Source organism: Micromys minutus, assembly GCF_963924665.1.
Source record: "Micromys minutus genome assembly, chromosome: 5".
In the NCBI taxonomy this organism is placed as follows: Eukaryota; Metazoa; Chordata; class Mammalia; order Rodentia; family Muridae; genus Micromys; species Micromys minutus.
The window spans coordinates 155,345-175,670 of NC_137974.1; the positions used below are offsets into that span (position 1 = coordinate 155,345).

Below are 20,326 nucleotides of genomic sequence, written 5' to 3' on the forward strand. Positions count from 1 at the left end.
CAGACAAGGAATCTGTCCCTATCCAAACAAGTCTTGGCTTGGTAGAAGGAAGAAAAGAGCCAGGAGGCAAGCTCTTTGAAACGATGATGTCTAGGCAGTACCACGGGGTCTTCCTTAGCACCCAATAGTTTGAAGGGACACTTGGCTCTGTCTTTTCCTAACTTCCCTTTCATTCATCTTTGTCATCTTTGTTTACTCAGCACGGGATACCAGCCCGCACCGGGCAGCCCCTAGATCCAGGCAAACTACTCTAGGTGGATAAAGTCTGTCTGAGGCCGAACCTCAACACCTTGTCTCAGGGAAGGGGTCCCTCAGGCACATACCTGAGCCTCCAGTTGACATTCCGTTAGGGCCATCATTTCCTCGTAAGTCATCTGCGAGAAGAGGGCAGCGTACTTGTGCAGACGGAGGCTTTTTAACCAAGCTGGAACATCTATGGTTCAAGATGTGCAAGAGATGGAAGGAGACATGAAAGGGACAAGAAGGGATGATGAAAGATGGGAGGGCAGGGGTGGGGAGAGGGGGCAGGGGTGGGGGGAGGGCAGGAGTGGGGGGAAGGGCAGGGGTGAGGGGAGGGCAGAGGTGGGGGGATGGCAGGGGTGGGAAGAAAGCAGGGGTGGGGGGAGAGCAGGGGTGGGGAGAGCAGGGGTGGGGAGAGCAGGGGTGGGGGAGGGCAGGAGTGGGGGAAAGGGCAGGAGTGGGGGGAAGGGCAGGGGTCAGGGAGGGCAGGAGTGGGGGGAAGGGCAGGGGTGGGGGAGAGCAGGGGTGGGGGAAGGGCAGGGGTGGGGGAGGGCAGGAGTGGGGGAAGGGCAGGGGTGGGGAGGGTAGAGGTGGGGGGAAGGGCAGGGGTGAGGAGAGGGCAGAGGTGGGGGAAGGGCAGGGGGAGAAGGAGGGCAGGGGTGGGGGAAGGGCAGGGGTGGGGGGAGGGCAGGAGTGGGGGAAGGGCAGGGGTGGGGGGAGGGCAGGGGTGGGGGAAGGGCAGGGGTGGGGGGAGGGCAGGGGTGGGGGGAGGGCAAGGGTGGGGGGAGGGCAGGGGTGGGGGAAAGGCAAGGGTTGGGGGAAGACAGGGGTAGGGGTAGGGCAGAGGTGGAGGGAGGGTGATGGCCAGAGGGAAAAAAGAAAAATTGTTATTACTTAATTTAGGCAGCAAATGATGGCTCGGAAAGCTTAGGGCTAACCCTGACAACCCCAGTGGGTTCTAAATTCCACCTCAGATCAGACATTGCTAACTTAGGGTTTAAATATTTCAGGAAAAACAGAAATTCCCTAGAATACCTCTGTGTGTGTATGTGTGTGTGTGTGTGTGTATACACAGTTTTCTAGGTGGTTTTTCACAGCACCCTTAAAGTTACCAAAGGAGTTCATCACAATAAAATTAAACACAAAGATCCACTGCTTTAGCTGGGCCAGTTCACTGTTGTCTTGGTTAGAACTGATTTAGAAAATGCCCAAATTATATGTAATAGTCTGTATCCTCAAGACACTTTTTTTTTGAGGCTCAGTGAAAAATCTCCAAAAGCTATGTCAGCCACTTCTAGAAGCCAGGGACATATGTGGCAGTTGTACTCCATAAATTCCCTGCCTGGGGTTCTTTCCCCTTCCCTAACCCCTGTGGGATAAAGGGCATCCTGAACTATGAGTATCATCACTGTAGTGGGATAGCTGCTAGTCGTTTCTCCAGAAGAGATGTCACAACACAGAGGATCCAAACCCGGCCTAGACCACAGGATAAAGGAAATTCCAAGGCACAACTGAAGCAAACCCCCAAATTTGGTGTTTTAGAGTTAAGAAAATTGCTGGATTGAAAAGTTACTGAGTCATTATTTTGCTAATTGCAACCAAAATAAACCATTTACCCCAAGTCTTTTGGGCTGATTAAGATCTGGAATCATCTTTCCCTCCTTATTCATCACACACATGGCAGCATTATCAAGTCTACATCACAGAGAAAGATTGTGGTCAAGTGGGGATTAGAACCCAGGTCATCGTATTGCTAATTTTATTGATCACAAGATTTTGTTCTGTTGATTACAAAGTGTTTTACTCTGATGTACTGATGAGCCAGCCACAGACATTTAGAGATAGGTGGGAACTTCCTGTTTTCCAGTGTTTAGAGAGTAGATAACCAGGGCAGATAGAAGACAGTTTGCCTCCCAGGAAAACCAAACCCAGGCTTAGGGAGTGTGGATAGGATTGGTGTCCTTAAAGAAAGTCAGGCATAGAAGTTGATTACTGGCCTGCTGAACGATCTACTAAAGATGGAGGATTTCTGAGAATTAGACTTGTACATCCAATTAAGAACAGACTCCATTGTTCCAGGCTAGAAATTACTTGGTTCTGTGCTTGAAAGGCCTTCAATCTACTGTGACAAAAGAGAGCCCCTCTGGGGCCATCGCTAACTAATCTCAGACAAGGCTTCCCAGCTGCACAGTGTTAACTCCTACCATAATCTTCAGGACAACCACCTCTGGATCACCATTTCTGCACAGGCTAGCCCAGAGTCTGGTGCTTTTCCTGATATAACCTCCTGGAGCCCTTTTACCAGACTTCATCCTCTGTCAATGGTAACACTTGTGCAGACAAAGGTAACAGAGGGTTGACATGGGTAGACATGTTAACTACAGCTCTGATGTTCTAATTACTTGGTCACCAGGCTTTGTGTTTGCCATTCATGTCTTTAAATGAAATCCCAAAGCACTGCTCAGAAAACACAACAATCATGGTTCAGAGAAGTCTGGGTAATGGTAATCAAGTGCTCTACTTGGATACAATTCATTGAAGTTCCATGAACCCCTCCTCCTCCTCCTCTTCCCCTCCTCCTTCTCTCTTCTTTCTCTTTCCATTCTCTCTCTCTCTCTCTCTCTCTCTCTCTCTCTCTCTCTCTCTCTCTCTCTCTCTCGTCTTTCCTTCCTTCCTTCCTTTCTTTCTTCCTTCCTTCCCTTCTTTCTTTCAACCAAGTGCCCTAAAGCTTAGTTATGTAAAATCCACCAATGGTAAGATGAATAAAACCCTCAGACTTAAAGATACGTTGCAACCTGGGTGTTTTAAAAGCCAAAGTGACAATAGGATTTAAGTCAGGAAGCCTGAGGGGCATCTCTCGGTTTATTAAATGCTAGTTTCTTTCTAGAAAGCAACTTGGACAACTGGGGTCTCTTGGGATAGGCAGGGCTGGGCAAGCTTGCCTCACTCATTCCTTCAAAATGCAGGTCAGTGGGTGAAGTTTTCCTAGAAAATGTTCCTATAGTCACATCACAAGAGGATGAATTAGGCCTTCCTGAAGACTTATTTCCAGACACATTTCTGGGAAATGTAGGCTCCTTTGACCTGTAAGGCCAGCTTACTTGCACAGTGTCTAGCTGCGTGCTGTGCATCTAAGGAGCTGCTTCTCCTTCCTGCAGGAAGGATGGATAAACAATAAGAGATCTCAGTCCTTAGGAATGCAACCTTCAGGCTATACAGTAAGATGCTGTCTCCACAACAATGAATCCCAAAGGAACAACAGAGAAGAAGTAGCCTACTGACTACTCTCTCTCCGGTGGGGGTGGGGGAGTGCTTTTCTCTTGCCAGAGATTCAAACAGAACTCTGTTAAGTGGGAAACACAAGAATAGTCTTGAGTTTAATTCCCACATGCAAGAATTCCAATGACTGGGTTGCTAGATTCTCTAAGAAGCTAGCCAGGGTTGAACTCTGAGAAAAGCTTAGATGCCAGTCTGTTGGAGGCGATGTTGAGAACCATTAGAACTTCTTAGCTTGGATCTTCTCATTTCTGGGCAAAAGGCTGTGGCTATGGTTGGTAGAGTCAGGTACACGGGAGACACAGAGGGTGTCTGGCAGAGAAGCATAAATGTAAATATAGCATATACATCTTCAGAGTACAGTTGTTTAGTTTCATCTAGGTTGCTTTCGTTGAACATAGAAATGCAGGTCCAACAATCCAAGCTAGAAAGACATCCTCTCATGAGGTGTAAGAGAGAGATACTCTTGCTGTAAGTGAGGAAGAATTCCCTGCCAACTGAGGGAATTCTATTATTTACTCAACATTTACTAGATGCCATTAGTAGAGGTCAGACTCTGAAGGCATGTCCTTGTCATCAAGGAAATTTGTGATCCAGACATCATGACTGAATCTTGTGCAAAAATCATAACAGCTTCATGATAGACGTTGAGAATAGCCAAATCCTGGGGTAGCACAAAACAATGGACACTTGGGTTTGCTAAGGTAACGAGAGGAAGCCCCTTGTCTCCCACTGCTTGGAAGGGCAACAGCTTGGAGCCCACTGGGCAAACCACATTGTAGAAACCATTTCATATGGAAGGAACATCAGAAGCAAAAGCCAGAGCCAGGGGATCATTTAAGGTTGAGAAAACGCTTGGCAAATGCTGAAAACAGCAAGAGACAAAGTGGGGACACATAGGCAGGAAGTCGGGTACCTGGGACCTAAAATGTCAAAACAAGGAAAATAGATTTTTGTCTTGTGGGTGATGGAAAGCCATCAGAATCTGAGCATTGGAAACCCAGGTGATGTATCAGAAAGATGATGGTGGTCATCGGAGGGTAGCTCGAAGTTGTGAAAAAGCTCAGGCTGCAAGTTTAGGAAACCTTGAGAAAGGAGGGAAAGGAATGAAAGGCTACACAATGGTGGTAGTGGGACATCAGAAAGAATAGGGAGGGATGGAAACATGAACACTAAAAATGGCTCCTTTGCTTCAAGTTTGGTGAGAGAGAAAATAAGTGGAGAGCCAGAAGACCAAGACCTTGGAGAAGGACTGAGCTGAAGAACAGCCAGCCTTGTCAATACACAAGCTTGCTGGCTCCATCATGGAAGTAGAGGCAGCTACATAGACAAGGGACACTGGGCGAGACTAGAATAGAGAGCCACGGTGAGCCTTTGGGGTGCCCAGCTTTGAGGGGAAAGGTTCCATCTATATGCATAGTAAGATGCCTCGTGCTCCTTCCAGAAGCCCCTTCCAGCTCCTGTTGCAGGCAACGTTGGTTTATCTTCTCCTGGCCAGTTTGGGTAACAGCCCCATCTTGCATATGTGCTGTGTACACCCACGGGTCTTCAGCAATGGGATGACAGTTTTCTATGTGCCCACTTTGCTCCTTTTAGAGTTTAGATACCTTGACCACAGGGAGGTTTTGTGTTATGTCCTCAGCTCAGAGTGCATGGGCTGCTTTTCTCTTCTGCCCTCTCTTGCCTCTTATGCCAGGGCAGTAAGCCATGCTGCACCTAACTTCTAATGAGAGCAAACTGATGAGGGAAGCAACAGAGGGGAAGAGACTGAGGTCGCTCTTTGTCTAGAAGAAAGGAAGATGGATGAGTAGTTTTTCACGAGAGCTTACTTGTACTCTTACAAGTAAGTTGATGTCTTATTTGGTAGACATCAACTCTTACTCCTCACAGAGTGCTGGGCTGATCTCACACAGCCTTTTCTCTAAGATGTGACTTGCATCCTTGGTCTCTGAGGGATTAATACCTTACTGCTGAAGTCAGAAAGAAAGCAAATCCTGCAAGAACTAAGAGCATCAGTTTGGTGATATGAAGACTCTTTATTTTTGGTCAGAGAATAGAGAGCCTAGTTGTGTTCTAGGCACTGAGGAAAGGAAGGAGGTGCCCTTGCTGGGTCCTCAGGAGTTCTCTTGAGGGAAACTCCTTAATCCTGAGGAGTATCCAGAATGGCTCCCTTCTCATGGGGACATACCATAAGTCTGAACAAACGAATATGGGGTAAAATACTTCAAAAAATTAGTTGCAAACAGTGAACTAAATTTCTTCTGGATGTGTCCTCTTACCACAAACTCCTCAGTGCAGTCTTTAAACAGCCTTCTTTGCTGTTTAAAGACATCAGAGGTTTTAGATTATCAGAAGCTATTAGTACAACTCCATGGCCATGAGGATCCATTTGTGCAGTGCAGGTCACATGTCAAGATCATAAAGTCAAAGCACGTACACTGCTGTACATGCATGCTCCTGCCTGTGCGTGCGTGCACGCACGCACACACACACACACACACACACACACACACACACACACACACCAACCATTGAATTTATTCTAATTAAATGCATTCAAGACAACACCTGGAAAGGCAACTATGAATCTAAATCATTTTTCATGATGGCTGATCTGAAGTGTTCTAGCTGCTTAGGGTGCCATATTGTGCCCACTCCACCACTCAGACTTTTGTAGCCCCCAGAGGTGCTGCATTCAAAAATCTTTTCTACAAGGTTTTCTCAGTTTCCTCTCCTCTCCCCTTTCCCCTTCCCCTTGGTGCTCACCTCTAAATCATTTCTCTTATTTCCAACCTGAAAGTGTCCAAGGCTCAGAGGCTTACATCTCAAAAAACAACTCCAAATTCTAAGCCAATTATTTGCTGCGAGACGATATCTTTTATTTGCTGTGTGGAGAAAAAGTTTACTCAAGTTCCAGCTGAGAGACTCCCTTGAAAAGACAAATATTGTCCACGTCAATGGCCTTCTCCACTCCTAATGACTAGGTGTCTGTCAAGGTTACTGCGTCCAGGAGTTCTCCCTTTTGGTCTCTATAATGTTCACACACATGTAATACATCAAGTTCTATTATCTCTGTGTCTCTGAGCTAATGGGAAATGTCAAGTCACAAGTGTACCCAGTTGACGTTATTCTGTGATAAAGAAGCTACAGTTTCCGTCAAGAGCTTGTAGTTCTGATCTATACTCCCTCGTCTGGGCTGCTGTTCTTGCTACAGCCAAATCTTGGGCTTTCCAACTCCTAAGATGTGGTTGTTCAGAGGAGCTTCCTAACACCTTTTTATGTATGAATAATACAAACTGCTCCGTTGGGCAGGGGAGGAATAAGGAGCTCCTGTGGAGTCCCCTGAGTACGTTCATACCTTCCCAGGACCGTTGAAGGTTCCCACATTTACCATGCCCCAAATTGTCCCTCACTGATTCCCACAGACATTGCATTGTAGAGGAATCTCTAGGTCTCCCATGCGGAAACCCAGGGTCCATCCTAAATGCACCTGCTCCCATTCAGTGGTCACCAAGTCTTTACAATCCAGTTTCTCATGGAGGACTTGTGTCACACCCCTTGGTCCCCATTCTTATTGGCATGTATCTTGGTCCAGTTTCATTTGCCTCATCTATTACTGAACAACCCTCCCCCTCTTCATTGGCTTTCAAAACCAGAATCCTCCCTCCTTTACTTTCATGAACATTCACTGCTATGAAGGTTTCATTTCTAATATGCAGATCTAAGCAGGTGGTCCAATTTTAGACATTCCTTCAATAATCTCAGAATAGAAGGCACAATCCTCTTAAAGGTCAAGGAGCTTCCTCTGCAGATCTGTTTCCCATGTGCTTTGTACACTCTAGTCATAGGTTGTGACCCAACCTCACACAAGTTCACAATACCATTCCCTCAGCACAGAATTCCTTCTGTCCATCTGTTCTGGCTGCCCTGTAATCATGCTCTGAGGCTCTGATCCAGGTCTCAACCCTCTGGAGATTCCCTCCTGTTTGAATTAGGGCTGATCTTGGTGCTCGTCTCAAGTCAGGACAAATGTTTAAAAGATCATATTTCCACAGCAGAGTCCTCACATCAGGTATCTGGTGTTATGTTAGTCTCCTAGACCCAGAGGACCCCTTATCTCTGTCTCCCCAGGGCTCCATAACTGTAGAGAACTCTGGTGGCTTAAATGAGGACAAAAGTGAGGCAGGAATAACCAAAGCCATACCAGGACTCCTGGCCCCTTGGTAAACCTCTAGGTGTTGGCCTCATCACCTTGGAGGGTTCACCATGCTAGTCTGAGTGACAGATCTGCTCCTCCACCGATAGGCTGCCTTCTTTCTAGGAGAGAAATGACTTAGTAATATGAGACTGTCTTCTCTCTCCCACCTAAGAGCTAAGAGAGTACATTCAACTTACCAGCTACCTGGGGATGATTCTAAGTACCAACATAAAATCAAGAGTCTCTCCCCTGAGATACGCCTCAGTGAAGTTTTTCAAAAGAACATGGAGACCTGAATTTAAACCATAGGCAGCAGTTAGTCCTGAGGTAACAGGAAAGTTCCATATTCGGCTCAGGTTGCTGTTTGAGGTTTCTAGTGAATACTCAGCCCCATGCCTTTCCTTTAGCCTGAAGCCCTACCTATTCCATACACCAACCCCAACCACTAGAATAAGTGTTTACTAGCAGAAGGAAAACACAGAGATTCAAGAGAAATCAATCCATCAATCCTCTAAGGGCTTATTCTGCATGCTTGACCCAAGAGGTATGTTCCCAAGGGAGGATGGTATCCAACCTGGTTAGTTTGTCCAGATGAGAAGATAGGGCAAGAACAAGCCCACTATTTCAGCCGTGCATATCAGGTGGCCAGAAAAATAATGCAATTATGGTGACTTTGATTTCGCCCCCTAAGATATGAGGTGAGGATGATGCCTCTACCCAGAGGAATTGGGATTCTTCCAAATTCTACTCCAGCTTCCTTGTTCTTGCAGACCAGATATTTGCCAATTAGAAAAACAGCCATTGGTGATGGTCCAAGTGTCTCTGTTCCTGCCAAGGGATCCAAGGTACAGAAAAGCAAGCACTGGGGGGAGGTCCTTGGGAAGATTCTTCTCAGGTGATTTACATCAGTCAACTCCATAGTCCACTGATTAGAAAGGGGGGATTGATTTGGAAATTTGGATCATCTGCTCTTAGGTCTGAGATCAAATGACAAATCCTTGGGACTGGTATATTAAGGGCTGCTTTTTAGATGGGACTTTAAGGGGCCATGATGAATAATCTTTGATGCAGAGTTCTTAGAGGCCACTTTATAATAGAACATTTGTGCTCAACAAATACTGGCCCTGTGCCACCTCACAACGCTAGTGTTTTGGGGTGTGGACATTTCTATTATCTGACACTGCTGAATTGAAAAATGTAGTCTCCCTATAAATAGAATTTTTATCATCAATTCTCTTCATTTCCTTGAGTTTTCCAGTTACTTCTCCATATCCATGGATGTCTCCCATCCACTTCATTAAGAAAAGGTAAGTTGAACAGATCACAGAAAGCAGAACACACGGAGGAGGTCCTTCCTTCCAACCAGCCACCAAATAGCTTCTTTCTCAGTGATATCTATAGCTCACAATGAAAATCTGGGATGTGACATTTTGTCTGTATGACTCTGTGATTGACAAAATTTCAGGAATTCTAGAGGAAGGGGTCAAACTATGGATAGATAACCACTGAGTTCTAAATGTGTTCAACTTTTATAAAAACAAAACTAAACAAACAAACAAAACCCAAACCAGTAGGATACTCATTTTCAATTTTCCCTTTTTGCTCATGTTTCTTTAAAAATTGATACATTATCTCTATTAACTTCTTACCTTAGAAGCCTGAAAGTACACATTTATCCACTTTGGGAGAAGGTGTAATTATGTATAAGCTCTTCAAACAAGTGAAGAAATGATGAGAAATAAAGTAAAAGGAAGGGGGTTCAGACAGTGAAGTCGGCATTCTTCCAAGCCAATGGCCTATTCCTCAGGGTCCAGCTGGCTGGTCATCATGCAACAATCCTTCTCTTGAGTTACCAGTAGCACAACATACACTGTCCCTGAATCAGGCTGTCCAGACACTGAACTTCACGTGGATGTAGCATCCCTTAGGAATGGGTTTCATCCATATTCCAGCATTAATTATGGTGCAGTCCCCAGAGCCGTGTGGAAGAGTGTTATACACCCAATATGCCAAAACGACCCACTGCATTAGCTGTTTTTAAAGAGTCATGTGTATCCCCAGAGGAAAACTTTAAGACACATTCTACTTCCAAGTTTCCCAGCACATGCCCGTTGTGTGGAGCGACTGGGATAGAGAGACATAACCTTAAGCTGCTCAGAGGAAGGCTGGAGGTCAGCCTCACTCCCTAAGTGGTGGGCTCCATTTTTCAACCTAGCTCTCTCTTAGATCTGGCACCTGAGAAAATGTAGGCATACATTCTGCACCAGGTTCCCATTCTGGGAGGAGATGAGGTCAAGAGACTCTTTTACAAGGGGATTAGAAACAGCAAACCTCAGGACTGTGTGTTAACAGCAGCATAGAGGCCCCTCTCAGAGCCTGTCCTCAGCCCTGTGCCCGAAGCCTGCCTGGCTATTGTCTCATAGCTAACACTGTTAACAGCATGTCTCTGATGAGCGTCTTCCCCTAAGGACTTTTCTCCCTCTAACAACTGGCATCTAAAAACACAGAATGTATGTATCGTCTGTGAGCTCAGCATTGATAATTTGAAAATATCTGTCTCCTGAGGAGGATCTGTAGGAGAGGATTCATTGACAGGTGATGGAGAAACATTTATTTAGGTTGCACAAATAGACCTTTATCATCAATGTGCAAATCTATTACCCTGGTTAAAACACTGATGTTTCTCTTGTTTCTGAAGCAGATGCAGAGAAAAGGGCTTAAAGATTTCTTTGGATTTTAAACAAAAATGAAATAATACTAAAATTCTGCATTAGGAAAAAATAAAGTAATGAAACAGCAATGGTTTGGTTTTCTGAATTACTTGCAGGTCCCTGGCCTTAGCAAGGCAGAGATGGAAAAGCTTAGCATCTTTTCAGATGACCCTATCCAGACTAGCAGGAGCCCCTTATTGTCCAAGAGCCAGTGCACAAAGAAAACACAAAAGATGTTGACCTTTCTTGCTTTGGATTCTGGGTTGGGGCAGGTGATGCCTGAGCACTGATCTAGGATCAGAAGTAGAAAGTCAGGACTGTGTGTTGATGGCAGCTTGAAGGCACTTTCAGAGACTGCCCTTGGCGCTGTCTCACCAGCTCATATGTTATCAACTGGAAGGAGACATTCCAAGGCCTTTCCTCCAGGGCCAGCCCTGGAGTTCTGTAAGGCATGACTTGAATGCAGAAACCTAAGGTGAGGGACTGGGCTCCCTCTCCTGTTGAGTACCTCTCTTTCCCCTTGGACTCCAAACCAAGGGAGGGCCTCTGGGTTCCTCATGAGGTCACTCACCTTTCATGCCACTACCTTCTTCTTGGAATGTGTTACGAGCAGTGGTCTGATCTTCTAAGTGTTCACTCCCACCACTTCCTGAAGAGGCTACACTGCTTTGTGGAGACAGGGGGGCATGATCGGATGGGAGGCACTGAGGTCCTCTAGCTCGTAAGTCCTCATGAGACATCCATCCATGTCCTAGAGGCTGGTTTGGCACATTCATGGGTGGGGTAAGGGACACAGATCGTTTCAAAGGGCTGTGGTGTGCCTGGCCTGAGAGAACTGGAAAAAAAAATAGAATGAAATAGGTTATTCTCCCCACTTTAGCCTGGGACGCAGAATAACCCACAATACTTTTGAACCCTCAGAGATACCATGACTAACTCTTACACTCCACTGATGGTCATAGTGCGGATCAGGCCTAAGACTATCCTATCCTCTGCATGGTTAATAAGGAGGCTACCTAGACCTGCTTGGAGTCCAAACCTATGGTGCTCACATATCTGGTCCTGTGAGTTTGGATCTGGCTTTATTTCAAACCTACAAATCAGACTTTGGAGCAGTGGACCTACATGGTGAGCAGGGCTGACAGCTTAAAAGTGGCCACTGTTGAACGATTTTATATTTTAAACACCAAGCATGATATCCACATCAGTACAGAGGGCTTGAAGGGACAGGCAGGCTGGTCTAAACAGGAGTCAAGAAACTGTCACCTCTGAATGGTGGTAGAAGCTCAAGGAAGCCAGCACTGCCCTGACCTCAGGGTATGAGGCACTGGCAAGCTGAAAGGGCTAATTCTTTTCCTTGCCCTCAGGATTCATGTCAAATTTTATCTGGCAAACACCTTCAGGTAACAAGGCTTTCATTCAGAAGCCATCAGACTGCTCCTGGTAAGCATGGTCAGTTCTTCCACACAGCAGGCAACATCTGCATGCCTCCTTTTTTTATTTTCCAGAAAACTAGGAAAAAGCAACGAAATGCACTTAACTGGCCAAATTAAATTGAAGGCACTCAAAGGAGGGATTTAAGCGACATCAGTGCTGAAGGAGCCAAAGTTACCCTTGGTTGGTTTTGATGGGTGTGTAAACTGACTTTACAAAGTGAGTCTATTCACAACTTTTCCCTCAGTCCATTTGGACTGCTGCTGTACTAATGTAGAACCGAGCCACATACATTTTAAAACATTTTCCAGGGAAGTGGTTAAATTCCATCTCCAGCTTTAGCCCCTCCAGTGAGGCATTTGCTGTCCCTACTTTCAGCCATGCATTTTGTTACCAGCAAGAACTTTCTGTGTTTTGCAGAAGGTAGACAAGATGGTTCAAATAGTGGAAGGCATTTTAGACAACATTTCTGGAGGTCAATACCTACATAAGGACCAGAGTAGGTGATTAACATGATTCCACTTACAAAATGAAGGCCAGGGCCAAAGGGCAGACTGCTGCCAAAAAGCATGTCTGACATAGAAATGGTATGGTCTGATGGTTAGCTGGCCACACTCTAAGAGCAACAAAGCTTAATACTTTGGGGGAAATCAATGTTTTCTCTTGACCTTGTGTGTGAAGTGGAGCAATCAGAAGAAACTACACGATAAAAACTTCTTTACTAACAAAACAAGTGTGTTGTCAGTGGGGAGGGGAGCTTTTGAGTTTAACATTTGTTGTCCACTTAGGAAATTCTAATTTGAGGAGATTCTGTTGAAGACACTGGATTTTTATTTACCTTAAAGATATGTGAATACAACTTGAAAAAAAAAAATCCTATCAGGTTTGCCTTTTCACTAGATTAAAGAAAAGATTATTTAAAAGGGCTTTTGGAAAATTCACTTCTTCCCAGTTGGAAAAGAATTGGCAAAAGAAAAACAAAACAAAACAAAAATAATAAGTAAATAAGAAACAGCAACAAAATTAAGAGAGAAACCAATAGAAAGAAAAGCTGGACGTCCAGAAAATTAATTTCATGCCCATGTAAGCATTGATGTAGAATTGTGCAGACTTGTCTGAAGCCTTTAGGAGCCCGAACATTCTGACTCAGCTCTGTTTCTATACCTCTAGTGGGGACTTCAAATGGCATTGGCCAGGTATGACTACATTTCCAGATGTGGCTTCCTCTGCACAGCTGGAATTAAAGTGAGTTTGAAATCACAGAATAGAACTTGCCAAAAAGAGACTGACCAGATCAGGGGGGACCAGTGGTACCTAGGGTGTTCAGAAGCAATCACAAAGTTAATATGCAATTTTCACGGTTCATGGTTGCTGTTAGCATGGTATTTACTTAGGGTGTGTGTGTGCATATGTACCACAGCATGTACGTGAAGGTAGGACAGTTGTAGGAATTGGTTCTCTCCTTCTATATGTGAGTCCAAGGATTAAACTTACATTGTTTGGCTTGCCAGCAAATGACTTTACTCTCTGAGCCATCTTGTGGGCCCCTCATTTTGATTTAGATGCTCATATTAATATAATTGTGTATGTACTAGCTGAATTACATTATTGAACAGAGCCAGCTTATTTTCGTGAACCTAAAAGTTTTTCAGAATCCACGCTGCCTCTCACTCCTGGTGGAATGGCATGCAGAGGCTGCCAGTGTCCCAGAATGCACTGGTGATTAGGATTAGAGGTAGTTGTTTTGAATTTGAATAGATACTTACAAAACTGTTTTTGTTTTCCTGAGCTTGAATGAAGTCAGAGGGGAGAGGGCATGAACTTGGCCTTTGCTTCTGTCTAATAAATCACTTGTAGTTAAGATGCCAAGGGCCTTTTTTTCCCTGGTGACTTTCTATCAAAGGCCACCTCTTCTCTATCTTAGAGGGAACCCTCTGATCCTTAGGGCTGCCCACACTCAGGTCTCTCTGAAGTCATCTTGCAGGGGAAGCCAAGCATAAAACCTTACACAAAACTTTTGATATTTGGAGAAGGCAGGGGGTTTACAGCTGTGCTGACCGGAAGACTATGCTGGGTAAATGCCCCCTTCTTCCCAGAAGAACAGACACATGGTCAGTGCAGGCCTCTCTTCTCTATCTTTTCCTTTTAGATGTATTTATTTTTATTTTAAGTGTATGAGTTTTGTCTGTATGTATGTGTGTGTACCATTTGCATGCCTGATGCTCTTGGAGGCCCAAGGACACTGTCAGATCCCTAGGAACTTGAGTTACAGGGTGTTGCGAGCTGCTGGATATTGGTGCTAGGAACTGAACCTGGGTTCTCTGCAAGAGCTTCAAGTGCTCTAACCACTAAGCAATATCTCCATGTCTATCTTCTTGTAGGGAGGAGACTTTGGGAGAGGAGATGACTTTGGGGTGAAAAGACAAACCTATAGGTCTAGGCAGTCTTAGCTAGCTCTCATTCGGGAGTAATTGGGTCCAAAGTAGCAAAGGGGTAAGAACAGTTCTAAACAGGCATAGGACTGGTGCACAGCTACAGGGTTAATGAGGTGGCCGGTGTGGCACCAGGGTGGCATTTGTTTCTAGAACTCATCTGAAGCAGTGACCCATGGGAAGAGAAGATACGAATATCCACGGGAAATAATAATTGTTTGCTTATGAGTCAAGACAGAAGAACAGTCAAGGCAGATTATGAGAAACCTTCTAGCCTAGCTGATGCTTGCTGCTCCAGAAGGACGCTGGCAGAAGGCTCTGGATTACACATGCTATTGACTGTGGTGGCCAGTGGCTAATGATGGCTTCAGAGGGCTGTCCCAGAGTCATGTTTACATGCTGAAGAATGAGTGTGCCTTTCCAGAACGTCCACAGGGAACAGGAATTGGCAAATTCTACCCAAGCCCTAAATTTATACTACATTGTATAATATAAACATGACATTGACAACAGTGTAGGGGCAGTGTGCTGTTGGGTGGCTTCATTATATAAGAGCTCACATTAAATTTGCCCCTGGGAGCACAATCCCTGTTTGTTTGCGCCCAAATCACTGAAATGAACTCTTGGGATTGTATATAGTACAGATTCAATTCCGCTTAAAGTTTTAGAAATCTTTATAATTTCAAGTCAGTGTAAGAAGTCTCACACACACTTGCCACTGGGATGTCAGAACTTGGGGAGCATTTATAAATTCAAATGACCTGAAAGAAAACAGAAAATATTGAGCATGTCTATTTGAAACGTTTTTAAAGCTGTCCCCCCAAAAAGGGCAGCAAAAAACGATCTGCTACAGCAGCCTGGCTGCATGGCAGCAGTGTGAGTGGCTTGACCCTATGACAATCTCCACTGGACCCCTCGGGCCAAGCAGCTTCTCTGGCCTCCTCTTACCTCATGGTTGGTTTTTTTGTTTTTTGTTTTTTTTTTTGTTTTTTGTTTTTTGTTTTGTTTTGTTTTGTTTTTTGTTTTTTGTTTTTTGTTTTTTGTTTTTGTTTTTTGTTTTTTTGTTTTGTTTTGTTTTGTTTTTTTGGTTTCCATCTCCTGGCATCTGTGATTTAATGCACTTTCAACACATTGGAAAGAAAGAGGTGAGAGCTGTCTGTGGAGCCTGTCCTAAGATTTATTTCTCATTTCCTTGAACCAACTTTGCCTTTGCCTTCATTTCTAATTGCTGAGATGCAATTCAGGCAAACTCGTTGGAGGATATTAAGTAGAACTGCCCTTTCTGCATCGGGCAGCAGGAAGAAGCTTTTTGGGAAAATCCCTATGCACACCAGGCCCCTGTCAGTGGATGAAATATCATGCTATGAATTTTTTGAGCGCGAGGGCAATTTTGGAATGTTGAGATAGCCATGATAAAGAAGACCTGTGCTAGGTGCGAGTCATGTTAGTTTTTTGTTCATTCGCCTCAGATCTGAAGTAGCATTATTGATTAACGGAAACCTCAACTTTTTTATTTATTAACTCATCCAGTTCCTTTGCATATTAACCTGGTACACCAGCAACTGGCAGGCATGACTGCTTGTGTCTTTGTTGAGAGACACTTCCCTGTGTAATCCAGGTAGGTTTAGGAACGGTCAGAGAGCCTTCTAGGCTTGTGATTTCCCTCAAGTTCCAGTCAGCCATGGCTTTTCTTTGCTATCACTGGGAGATCCTAAAGGTTGGCATTTAGAGTTTAGACTGTTGGGGATGTTGGATGTTTATGTTCCAATAAAGGCAGTATGGATCCCCATCAAGCTAATGTGTCCTCCCTGATCTGACCAGGTGACTGGTGTTCTCACCTCTAGCTTAGGTTTTGTGGATGCAGAGACCCAGGGACAACTCTCAGCTTTTTAGTCACCTACATTTTAAACTCAAGAACTTGGCTGTTTCTTGCAGAAATTTGTTAACTTTGAACTTTGTCCCTTTATTTTATGTATGTGTGTGGGTGTTTTAGTTGCATGTATGTCCCCGTATCATATGTATGCAGTGCCCAGAGAGGCTGGAAGAAGGCACGGAGTTCTGTAAGATAAGAGTTATTGACAGTTGCCATGTGGGTTCAGGCAACGTAGCCTGGGTCCTCTGGAAGTACAGCTGGTGCTTTCAATTGCTAAGATGTCTCTCCCGGGCCCTTTTGCTAAAACCTAGAATTTCTAGATATTTGTGCATTAGTCTGTAATCCAATAACATAATTAATCCATAAAAATAAATCACTTTAATAAGAGATAGTTACTGTGAAATATGGTCACATATATATATATATATATATATATATATATATATATATATATATATATATATATATATACATACATACATATGTTATTGAAGCACATTACTATATGATTAATACCTGATAAAAACTTAAAATATAAGTCATTCTAATTTAGGGATTAAATAAATTAGGATAAAAGGTAGAATAGGAACCCAATGTTTGCATATTGTTAAAAGATATTAACTTATTTCACAAATGAAAAGGTCCTGCGGGAATCCCTAGGACTCAGGTGACATGTTCTGTGCCCTTATGAATGGCAAAGCATCACAGAAGAGCACACCTTTACTGTTGTTCACAGTGCACCTTAACAATTATTCCTAGTGCTGCCTTCCCACCCCAGTTAGACCAGCAGGAGAACCTTTGATGAAACCAGTTCAGGGCTCACAAAATACCTTATTCTGAAGTCTTACTGAAGGAGGTTGGTCAATATGCATCCAGTTAAAAGCAAAAAGAGCTCAGCCCAGGTTTGAAGAAAACTGGGATGGGTAAAGCGCTTCTTCTGTTCCCTTTCCTAAAGATTTAGATCTGCTTATAACGCATCCCGTGATTTGTTTGTAAAATTTGTTTCAGTGCATCTAACTGAACTACTAGAAGTTTCTAACTTAAAGAATGAACTTCTAATAACATTATTTTGGATGTAGAATTCTAGGCATTCCTTCCTTCCTTCCTTCTTTTTCTGAGACAAGTTCTCACTGTGTATCCCAGGCTGCCCTCATACTCTTGGAGATCACCTGTCTCAGCCTCCTGAGTGCTGGGATTATTAGGCTAAGCACCTTAAACTCAAGGGCAACATGGTTAGGTGGCTTTGGGCCTTGGATTATTCCTCTTTGGATTTGTGGTCAGAGGCCCTGTGGTGGGTAGCTTTGGGAAAGAAAAAGATTCACAATATTTCAACAATACATTTTGAAAAATACAAAGGCCCCAGTATATCATGCAAAAAGCCCCAGTAGGGCTCACATTTATGGTCATGAACAGGTTTGAGTAAGTGGGGGGAGAAGAGAAGAAAGGATCATTAATTATTAGGTAAAAAACTCACATGCGTTGTCACCACTGCTTCAGAAAACACATTAAAGCACATCCAGTCAGTCAAAGCCTCAACTCCGCATGCTCTCTGCTTCTTGCAAGCTTTTAGGTAACCAGTGCTTAGACCATGTGGACACCAGAAGAGATTCCCCCAACCCCACTTCCTTTTCAGGGAAAAAGAGAGAGCATGCCACAAAGCAGAGGAGTGGGTGGTAGATGGGATGTTCCCAGCAAGCCAGGGGTAGAAGCTGCATGCTTTCTGTGAAGAGAAAGTGCCTGTGGAGAACAGATCAGACCAGACCAAACCAGACCAAACCAGACCAAACCAAACTAAACCAAGTCTCTTGAAGAGAATGCTTCAGAGAACATCACAACAAAGCTGGCAAGTAGCTAAGGCTTAATCCCTTTGCCCATTAAATCTTTCCTCATACAGTAATGAAGTGAAAGCATCCCCATGCAGGGTCAGCTTCTCAAGAAGCCTTTCAGATACCATGATCCTTGTCATGGCGTTGGCTCTTATTACTGCAGATCGCTCACTCTTGGGCAGAGCAGACATGTCTGCTTCTGTCTTCATGCTATCACTTAAATATTTGGGTTTTTCAAAACTAAATTAGAATGTTTCCGCAGACTTCTGCTATGGCATTCATCTTTAGAATATTTCATTGTCAGTTTCTATAATGGCAAAGCTGGGTATCATCCCGTAGGCAATCTATTTTAGATAACTGTTGGTTGACATCCCAACTTCATTGCATGGATCAAGTTACACTAAAATCTAACATAGACATTTTACAGAAATCAGTATATCCCCACTTACAATTTTTGTTTCAAATCAAGTGGCTCTAAAAGAATCCATCCAGGAGCCTTTCATGTGGCTCCACCAAAACCAAAGACAGTGACAGTGGGAGTCATGTGACACAACTTAAGCAGGTGTCCTAGCACACTCAAAGGACCATGGAATTGGTCCAACCTTTTCCAAATGTGCACACTGGGTTCACTTTTACTTTGCCGCCCTCCCCTCCCCAAATTTTCTAACTCTACATGCCATCCTCAGGTTTGCCCAAGAATTTCTATTCACATAAAGCAATGCCCAGAAATTAGTTCAGATGAAAGTGCAGTCTTTGACTTGTTTTGTTTATGACACCAGGTAAAGAAAACATTGATGGTCAGAAGATTTAATCAGACATTTCTCTTAAAGTTTCTCTGCATCTGCATTGAGAAAAACAATCACCATGTTTCCAGGAGAAACGCAGAGCAGTCCTTCAGGGCAACCTTCTCCTCTAAATCCTTTTTCTGGATTGCTCTCACGTTGTACCTGCTGTTCCACCCCCTTGCACACCTATCCAGGGAGTGCCTTAGTGCTTTATGTTATATAACATCCCATAATGCGCTTAACTACTCAACCACTATTGAGTATAGGAACCAGCAAGACATTCCATGTTTGTTGCTGCAAGTAGCCAAGGCTTGTCAGAGCATCTGTCCTGAAGACTACGCTTGGCCAGAATTACTGAACTGAATTACTGACCTTCGTGCCAGCAGCAGCAGCACCTGTTAAGAGAAGCTGGATAACTGCTTGAAAAGAACGAATAAAGACTATTTTCAAGCTCTTGTCTTGATCTGAACCACAAACAGAGTCTTCACTGCCACAAGATCCTCAGAACTCATAAGTAATTGGGACAGGTGGCTCTTATTTGAACAACAGTCAGTCGAAGTCAGCCATTGTTAGAGCATGTGTACTGCAGACAGGGCAGCCAGAAGAACTGTTCCACACTCTAGTCTGCATTGATCAACCTACCATCTTTCTTCTATCTCTCCAGTGTTAGAAGAAGGGTTGTAAATAATTAGAAATGTTATGTAGTTCTAATTTTTAACTTAGCTTCTCAGTAAGAGAATGAGACTGAGTCCCAGCAAGGCACTAGCAGGGCAATTTACTGATTAGGGAATTGGCTCTTGTTTCATTAAAGCAGTCCATCTAAATGTCAAATTCAACAATAACACACAAATGACCATTGAAAAGAAGCACAATTGGCGCTTATACTGATAATTAGATGATTTTTGGTTGCTAATTAGGAAGAATTGCATGCTTTAGCCTCTCCTGGCTTCTTGATTACATTTGATTGAATCACCATGTGACTGTGGATGAGTTATCAAGCTTGCACCATGGCACCCATTCTCCTCACCTTTGTCCTTCTCCTGAATGTTAAACTATCACAACCTGCCCCTGTGGGTGTTGGAACACAAGAGTGGTTACTGTGGTCTGTGATTACACATGACGATTGCAGTTTGAAACTTGAAGCTGCATTTCATTTAAACTGCACTGTTCGTTCCTACCCTAGAGAAACAGCCTTCTACTTGAGTGTTATCAGTCCCTACTGCCATAAGAGACTTCCAGAGCCAGGGCATAACTCAGTGCCCAGGGCAGGGGCAGGAGCTGAATGAAGAGCCTTACTTCTTATTGGATATAAAGTCACAGAAGGCTGGCAAGAAAGAGCCTTCGGATCCTGGCAGCAGTTAGAACAGAGCTCGGTTGAGCCCAGATGCTCTGACGTAGAAGCTGAGGGGCTCCCTTTGCTCCCTGTCTGTTGTTTCCATCCTTTCCACCTGCCTAACAAGTTGTGAAGGAGTGTGTTCACCGATCTATTTAACACAGTTTCGTAAACAGTGATCACCATCCCATATGGGGGTCCTATAACTGAATGTGGGA

At 44.1% G+C, this 20,326-nt stretch overlaps 1 protein-coding gene across 4 annotated transcripts in view; it reads right to left on the reverse strand.

Moving 5' to 3' along the window:
- The window catches only part of SAMD4A (sterile alpha motif domain containing 4A), a 205,736-nt gene that overhangs the window by 33,689 nt on the left and 151,721 nt on the right, over positions 1–20,326 (reverse strand). For 3 of the 4 annotated variants that reach the window (XM_080916812.1, XM_080916815.1, XM_080916814.1), the window contains 2 exons: positions 10,997–11,260; positions 324–433 (listed from right to left, as the gene is read on the reverse strand). In XM_080916812.1, coding sequence (XP_080772938.1) covers positions 324–433; positions 10,997–11,260 — 374 coding nt within the window. The remainder of the gene's footprint in view (positions 1–323; positions 434–10,996; positions 11,261–20,326) is intronic. The other variant, XM_080916813.1, reaches the window with a different exon arrangement.